The sequence below is a fragment of the Alligator sinensis genome, unplaced genomic scaffold (assembly GCF_000455745.1).
Source record: "Alligator sinensis unplaced genomic scaffold, ASM45574v1 scaffold717_1, whole genome shotgun sequence".
Taxonomy (NCBI): domain Eukaryota; kingdom Metazoa; phylum Chordata; order Crocodylia; family Alligatoridae; genus Alligator; species Alligator sinensis.
This window is the reverse complement of record NW_005841961.1, coordinates 394,094-403,120: the sequence shown is the minus strand read 5'-3', so window position 1 is coordinate 403,120 and position 9,027 is coordinate 394,094. Positions and strand designations below refer to the sequence as shown.

Below are 9,027 nucleotides of genomic sequence, written 5' to 3'. Positions count from 1 at the left end.
CTCTTTCCCCCCGCCCCCAATATATATATTTTTTATATATACAAAAACTTCCCTAACAGGAAGCTGATGGAGTTGGGAATTAGAAGATAGCCCCTCAGTTAGGGAGCACCTACTCAGGAAAAGAGAGAGACTACAGGTCTGTAAAAGCTTATCTACTGCTCACAATAAAACTTCTCATTTGTTCTAATTCTTTATATGCCTACATTTACTGAACTCAGTGATCACTACACTCTGTTCAAGGCAGGAGCACCCATGACTAAACCATCCCACCCAAGTGTATGTCCAGTTTTCTTTGAAATTAGTTTGGGGGCACTGGAGAAATGGTAACTTGGTATTTACTGTATCAAGATGATGCTAGGCACATTTGAGAGAATAATAATAATGGGATCTTTATTTTATTTCTTGGAATATCTAAAAATATTTTCCAAAATATTTTCTCTCTCATTATTTGCAATGTCCTAAGGCTTGGAAAATTGAGTAAATTGTACTTGATTTTCCTATATAAACAATCCCATTGAGGTCAATGGGATTTCTAGGATAGGCTATAAAACTGTTTTGTGAAATAACTCAAACAATGGAGTTAAATCATCTGCTTCACACATATCAGTTTGATAAGAATTATTCTATTCTAGAACATGTTAATCTCAATGATTACAAACTAAGGAAATACTTTCCAAAGGGAAATTCTTCAGATACAGTTTACAGGATTTTCCTGCAGCTGAAACAGTCCTCAAAATATGCTGAAAGTACATGGTTCAAACCCCAGAAAATCTAATGCTAGTTCTGCCCTCCCCTTCACCCCAACCAAACTCCAACAGCTTGTGTAGTATATATACACAATACATACACAGTGTGTGTGTGTGTGTGCCCATGTGTGTGTGTGCAATGGAAGTATATGTATAATACACTCAAGTCATTGTGTATGTATATTTGTACATATACATATAGAGAGATGTACATATGATAGAAGCAAACTTGGAAACATCATATTTAAGCACGCTGTTCTGTTAATGGCATAAGTAAGATTCTAATTAATATTATCAGGACTCAGTCTTGTCTTTATGTGCAGGGCTGGGCTTTTCTAGCTGATCTACTGAAGATTTCAGCCAAACTGGCTGTGTCCAGACGAGTGTGGCCGCACAGTATACTGCATATTTAGCTGTTCTCTGTGCAGCGCAGAGGGATTTTTTGATCCCTGGATATCCAGGGGTCAAAAAAGCCTGTGGGGAAAAAAAGCAGAGTGACACACGTGGCTGCAGCATGCACTGACCAAAGCTGGAGCGTGGCCAGCCAGAGCCATGCTCCATTGCTGGCCAGGATCCACACAGCAGGAGCACTGCTGCTGCAGCCCCAGGAGACCCCCAGGTAAGGCTGCTGGGGCCAGTCTAGTGCTAGCCCCAGCCTCCCCTACCCCAGCCCCGGTAACTTGCCACATGCCGGAGTGTACATGGCATAGGCATTCCCCCCAGGACTACTAGTGGCAGCACAAGGTGCACCATCGCTAGTTGCCCCCGGGGAACCAAACATTCATGCATGTCTGGACGTGGCTGCTGAGTCAGTTTCTGGAAAGCTCCCAGCATGCAGTTCAGACTTTTTGTGAAAGATGCTTCCTTGCCAAAGAAACAGTCCTCCTGGATTAATTTATTGCCACAAGTGAGGAAAGCAGAACCCAGGGTTCTGATGGTATGGATCATGGTTGTGATGGAAGGCCATCATGGAAAACATCCATAATAATCTTCACCAAAATGTGTACTGGTGACCTCAGAGAAACAGCCTCCTCTAACCCTAGTGGAAACAGGTGGGAAAGCCCGATAGCATGAAAGGGGTGTTTGGGAAAGATAACATGAAAGTAACGTGAAACGTCTCCCAGAGTGCGCCAGACTTGTATGCACTGCATATTCAGTGTGTACAGTTTGGAAGTGACCCTGACTCACCTTGACTGACCTATTTGATGTGACCTGCATGCCAGCTAAGGAGAGCACACCCTTGCTTAAGGACACAAGGCTGCTCTGTGGGCCAGAATGGTTCTCATATCATTAGTATTTAATGCACTGGAATTGTATTCAGCTGTGTGTACATACTTGCATAGGCATGCAAATAAAATGTGCTGTGCATAAATATGCACACACAAACACACATGCAATAAACACATACATCACATGTACATGTTCACACATACAAATATGCACACACAAGAGATTATTATTAATGCCCTGAAAAGTTAAAAATCAAGAGCCTGTTCAGGAAGCAGCATTATGTCCTTAAACAGGTAGGGCTCGCCCTAGCTGACATACAGCCACTATCAAATAGGTCAATCAGGTTGTGTCACAGTCACTATCAAGATGCCAGCATGTAGCGTATGCATTTTAGGAGGCGTTTCATTACTTTCTTGTTATCTCTAGCAAGCACCTTTTCTACCCCTACAGGTGGCCACTTTGACCAGAAAAAGATGTTTTTGGATGATGAATTGCCATCCCTGATCCCAGAAGCTCACAAGCGTTTTTATACTTTAAAAAGTGAAACAGGATAAGCAAATGAAACAGGACATGAAGCAGAGGAGTCCTATGAGGACTGGCACAGAAATAAACTTTCAAGTGGCCCTTGACCTAGCTGCTAGCACATGACTCATTTCTTCTGGTGTCACTGTCCGAGTGATACTCCAGGAGGATTTGAACAAAGGGGAGAAAGCTATATGACCACTCCAAAGCCAATTTTTGGCCAAAAGACTTAAAAGTTTTTAAATGATTGTAAGAAATAGATCATGGCCACCTTGAGCTATGCATAATAGTGAAAAAGGTCTGAATCACAGGCATTTATTTAAGCCCAGTGTTCACATTCTCTATTTCTTCAAGGTACTGGGGCTCTATACAGACAGTTCTCTTTATGATTCAGAACAATTAATATATAGACTTGGCAGGAGAGTCATGTGAAGATTCAGAGTTGAGAACATATATGGTAAGGTATAACACTATTCTGCACTAGCTAACGTTATGCTGTCAGAGCTGTTGGCTCTAAAAATAGACCTCCTGTCAGTAGCTCTATTCAGAAGGTCTTGTCTTAAGAGAGAGCAAATGTGTTATGATTTCCTCTCAAGTGACCCTTCTTGAAGTGGGAAATGAAAATAAAAAGAACCCAGTGACAACTTTCTGTATAACTCACTATACACAAAGCAGTGCAAACCCAGAAGTGTCTACGGTAATAAATATCCACTGGTCTCTCTATACTGGGCACTTTTACATGTGGCCATACAACACCATCATTTAATATTTCCTTTTGGAAGTACTAAAAACACCGTGCGATAACAGCCCCTACTGTGCTGTGCTGGCCGTACAGTTATTTTTGGCTGCTACATCGCCGTAGCAACCCGCTATAATGAAGGAGCACATTGCTACAGTGACACAGCGGCGGCACCATGGTTTTTGCCAATAGTAAAGATTATTTAGCGTCTTGTGTAAACGTGCCCACTGACTCATAATTAAACTGGATGCGTCTCTGTGAGTAGCAGTCTCCCTAATCATCCTTTTCCATTCTAAATAGAATCAGCTGGAAAAATATACTTGCTTAAAATGACTAAGGAGACGTTTTTATCCAGGGCCAAAGTGATCCAATATTTTGACCTCCCAGCTGTGATACTGTAACAAAGGTTTTACTAGGATTACATTTTCATAAAAATGTCCAATCTACATAAATTTCTACATGACTTTAAATATTTTCTCTACCTTTGAGGGAAATAAACTAAAAGCAATGACACAAAATGTTAACCAAAACAAAAATGTATCAGTCTATTTAGTAACAGCATTGGCAGTTTAAATCAAACTTTCCAATTAAATCCTACTGCTGCTATAGATAAAATATTGATCTTTTCAATTATGGTAATAAAACCAAATCTTTATTGACTTCTTAAAACTTCAGTTGTACTGTGTAAAGTTTTTTCAGGAACATTTGTACAAAGCACATTATAAACAGGTTGCAGACTTTGGTTGCTTGCTGCCATTAGCAATTATAAAAATGTTCATAGTTCCCCACACAAGGTTTAAAGTGTCTGTCATGTCATATAAGTACCAGTATCTTCTTTGTTATAAATGGCAAACTGAATAATCCCCAAAATAAAAGTATATTTATTGTGATATATCAACGCCCAGTCTACCAAACTTTTACTTCTTAGCATAATGCTTACCACACTGTGCTTTGTGCAGAATCAAGCCCTAAGATATCCGAATGGGTACACTTTTGTCTTGAGATAAGTTCTTAGGATGTTTGTAACCTAGAAAAACGTGTCTTTATTTAAATTTCCAAACATTTAAATACTATTGCTTGGAAGGACTTATACTTTAATACCACTAAAAAATAACAGGCTGGCCAACTGAAAAATGTAGCCATAAGGACTGAATTAGATAGATAAGCTAATTATTATTTGGAGAAATTTATAACCCACTTTATACACATTTCCTCAGAAAACATTTAATAAAACTGCCATTTAAGCAAAATAACATAAATTGTCTATACTATGAGAAAATCATGACATTTGAACATATAAAAGACACATGAGTAATGTGTATCCAATGATGATCCTGATGTGTCAACATTCTGCCATCTATACCATTTCTAAGGATGAATTAAACAAAGTCTGAAGGACATATTTAAGCAGCAAAGGGTCCAATCCTACCCACCAGTTTCATGGGCTTTGGAAAAACTACTTTAGTGAGTAAGGGCTAAAAGCTTTTATAAAATTAAAATTTAAAAGATTTCACTTAATACTCATTTTGTAAACATCTCTCAAATTATCATATACAATAGTAAGAGACAGGAATATCACATTTCCAAAACTATTACAAACTTTTCTCTATTGGGATCAATTTAGAAACCTTAAAACAACACTATAAGAGGGTGTTTTATGGCAGATGTGTGTGTTTGGTAAATTGGAATACTGAAAATGGAACTGGAATCAAGAATTATGTTTGTAAATCTCCTCTTATTAATGTAGAGCAACTTCCCTAACAAAGCAGAGCAAAGTGTTTTCCCTATGACCACACAATATTCCTAAGCTGAATATGACCTTCTTTTTCTTTTAAACAATTCAGAACATGCACAACAGGATATGCACACTTATTTCAATGGGTTTACTTACATGAATAAAGTTAACAACATAAGCTATACATGTGCTTCAGGGCTTTTAGAATCTAGACCAGGGATGTCTGTCTAACTTAAGGCCCGCAGCTGGATCTGGCTTGCAAAACCACATCATCTGGCCTGTGGGTCTCCTGGAGGCCAGGTATTCAGAGACAGGGTGAGCAATGAATTAATTAACCCCTGCAGCTCCTTGGCATCATGTGCCCCACCACTGCTGCTGCTGCGTTAAGATCCAGCTGGCAAGGAACTCTGGAGTCCAGATCCAACCAGGGAGATCCAACCAGAGGAGCCAGATGAGTTTGAGAGCCCAGATCTAAGCCAATGGGATCTAGGCCAATTTTACTTAACTCATTTGTAAGTAATAAGCAAGTAAAATTGGGCCCTTCATTTTTAATGGCAGAATTTTTAATTTGTTCAGGATTGGGTCCTTAATTTTTAATGCAAGGGACAGAGGATAAAATCAACTCTTATAGTTTCTATTTTTGCTGGTGGCATTTTGTTTAATCAGGAACTCGGTACAGAAATAATTCTTCTCTGCACAAGAATGTTATAAACAAGAAGTGAATGAAATGCCATCAATCCATAAACAGGTTTATTGTGTGTTATAAAAGTAGGATAAATAGTTAACTGCATACAAACAGGCTAGTTCAGTGTGCCAGCAGGTAGATTTTGCATACTATGATTTTCCATACACTGTCAGATTCTGAAGGATGTACACTCAGGTAAATTTGGAGATATCTATATAGTGTTCACTTTTTTTTTTTTTTTTAAATCAGTCCAGTCTGATGAACTGTTTAGCTATTGCATATATTTTCCCTTCAATCCCCTTACCTCTCACTCCCTAAAAGCAGTTAGTTGCATGTGGATCACTATCACAGAAAGATGTTCCATTCCTGGGATGTTTTGGATTTTAAGTTACTGAATATAGTTTCACAACTACCTTCCCATACACACACACATGCACACACACTGCTCCTGGTTTTCAGAGGTACTGAATTCTGGCAGTTCACACTACCTTCAGCAGCACTTGTGGCATACTGCTTCTGAAAATCAGGACCAAAATAAATACCCTTTAGTAGTTCAGTTCAGGGGTGTCAAACATAGGACCTAAGAATGCTCAATACCTCATGAACTGGATGCCAAGAAAACTGTACGGGTCAGAATACCCTGCTGAAGCTAAAAAGACATTCCTGGTGTCATGGATGCTCTGAGTGAATTCTATACATGAATTAATACAATGGCAAAACACACTCTTAGCTATCCATTTAGTTCAGTAAAATGGATGCTGAGTTTTTAAGTGTAATTTTGAACTGCTGCAGTTCTGCCTAAGACCTTAAAAAGAACAAGATTTTTCTAGGCATGGCAATTTATTTACATTACAGCACCAACCCCTAAATGACATTGCCAAGGAAATGCCTAGGAAAAAATAGGGCACTTGCTCCAGCAAGTTAAATCAGGCAGTGTCTGGAGAAGACAGTTACTATCTCTACAATGGGATTGTTTTCCCCTTCTAAATTAAAAATAGAGGCACATTCATCATAGCAGAGTGGCAATTTTTGCAAATGCAGTCAGCTGAGAAATTACAATTAGGCAGAGATCCTGCAAGCCCTTGCTCATATGAGCAGCCCTGACTCATGCCAGTTGCTCCATTAATTTCAATGGGACAAACCATGTACCTCATAGGATCTGGTTGTTAATTTGGCAGTACAGCAGGGTTGGCAACATTTTTGGCCAGAGTGCCAACCCCCAAAACCTCAATTTGTAAGACATTGGCATGCCAGGGGTGGATGGCGCAAAAGCCATGAGTGAACCAATCCTTCCGGCAGTGCAACCCTGACTCCTTCCCTGCCATCCACCTCGAGGCACACATGCACCCATCGCCGGCAACGAGCCAGGCCTGGACTCTGTGGACCCCCTTGCTGCTGCAAGAAGCCCAGGCTCGGTGGGCCCCAAGCCCAGGCCAGCTGTGGTAGGCATCCGAGAGGCTGAAAGCAGCTGCACCAGGGTCTATGGAGTCCTAGCCTGGCTCATTGCTGGAGGCAGTGTATCTGTGCCTCAGGGTGGATGGCAGGGAAGAGTCTGGGTTTATGCTGCCACAACAAGGATTGGGCCCCTCATAGTTCCCCCACCATCCACCCTGAGGGCTGGCATGTCAAGCCAAATATCTTCACATGCCACACACTGGCATGCATGCCAGGGGTTGCTGACCCCTACAGTACAGTATTATGAGCACACTGCTGGCATGCTGAAGAATAGCAAGTTCTAAGTTAACTGTGTAGGGATATGTTAAACGTACTGCTATCTTTATCCTGAAAGTCCTTACTCAGGGAAAGCCTGGGCTGATGCTTTTTTAAATTAGAGGATATCAGATTGGTATTTCCTAACCATCCCTCCATTCCTGCCTGCCCTGGAAATATGCCACATTTGCAACTTCTGGCAGTGAAAGCATGAAACAATATTGTTGATAACAAAAGACTATTTTGCTATTCTAGTCTTATTTCACCTCTGCAGCGTATCCTGCCTCTTATTTTAACTATCTGGTCAAAAGTCAGTACTTTACAGGTGAAAAATAAGCCTTAAGTCACTCCTCTCAAAGTACTTTACTTTGGTCTATTACGCATTTTGAGCATGATCCAAATCCTATTGAATTCACTGAAAAACCTTGCATCTACTGCAAAGGGCTTTCGATCAGAACAGATCAAAGCCATATAGATAAGCGCAGGTTTCTTTTTAATTAGAGCAAAGATGCTTATGTGCACTGAATTGTCATGGGTTAAATCCTGATCCCACTGAAGTCAAGATACCCACTGACTTCAACAGGGCCAAGCTTTCACCCCCTTGTCTAGTAACATTTTCAAACCCTCTCTCCTGTTCCTTCCCCTACAGAAGATGGATTCAGTATTGTAGAAAAAACCCTAAACATGAGGACTCACCTGATTTGTCAGCAGAATCATCGAACTCCACATTGAAAGAGTGACCATTGTTGACGATGCTTCTAGTTGTGGAGGGATCATAACTGATACTTAAGGGCTTCAGAGAAGGGTCATACTTGGCGGACCTGGTGTTAATATCAATAGGAGACTGACGTTCTCCATTGGCAACAGGGAATTCCTTACACCAGTGAGCGGGTCCTACAAAAGGATACACATAGAAACGCAACATGAAAGGATGCGCACAAGACACAGAGGGTGGCCATAAGTCATAACCAAGTCAACTTGAAGTGCACGGCAGAAGCTCTCACGCATGAAGAGTGGAGTGTCTTATCTCTGCCAGCTCCCACTGCTTGTTCCAGCAATGGGGGTGAGAAAGCCACAGGCCAGGGGTTACCGTCAGTTCCTGCTGGTGACCCAGGGGGTGTCATGGGCCTGAGGACGTGGGAGCCCCGAGGCACAGGGCAAGGCATCCTAAAAAGCTGGTGCCCCGCTACTTCTAAAACCTGAGCCTGCCACCACACCAAACTGGGGACGTGCGGGGGTACAGGCTGGCACGACCTCCTGCAACCTCCTGCGGCGTGGTGAGAAGCCTTGGGGAAGTGCTGGAGAAGCTGCCCGGGTCCCCCACTAGCCCAGGTGCCACAGACAGGTAGCTGCAGGTGGCAGGACAGGGGCATGCAGGTTTGCCAGGGAAGCAGCAGCGGCACATGGCCACGGGGACGCTGCCCGGCCCCGCATCCGCGGACCCGGGGGCTGAACACAGACCAGCGCCCGCCTCACCCCGCGTCCCCCCCGGCCCGCGGGGCTCGGCACGGGCAGAGGCGGCGGCGCGGGGCACTCACCGTTGTCACAGCCGTAGCCCCAGTGCTGGGACATGGTGCGGGCGGCTCGTGCTCGGGCAGGACGCTGGCCCCGGCTCGCCGTCAGGGGCTTTTATACACTCCCGCCAAGTGCATGGCCGGGC

General features: G+C 42.5%; 1 protein-coding gene across 2 annotated transcripts in view; it reads right to left on the bottom strand.

The window, feature by feature from the left end:
• The window catches only part of CA2 (carbonic anhydrase 2), an 18,858-nt gene extending 9,831 nt beyond the window's left edge, over positions 1-9,027 (bottom strand). The window contains exons 1-2 of one of the 2 annotated variants that reach the window (XM_006020598.3): positions 8,906-9,027; positions 8,064-8,261 (exon numbers count right to left, since the gene is read on the bottom strand). In XM_006020598.3, the coding sequence (XP_006020660.1) occupies positions 8,064-8,261; positions 8,906-8,939 (232 nt within the window). In that variant the 5' untranslated portion in view covers positions 8,940-9,027. Of the gene's footprint in view, positions 1-4,177; positions 4,240-8,063; positions 8,262-8,905 lie in introns of those variants that run through there. The other variant, XM_025200235.1, reaches the window with a different exon arrangement.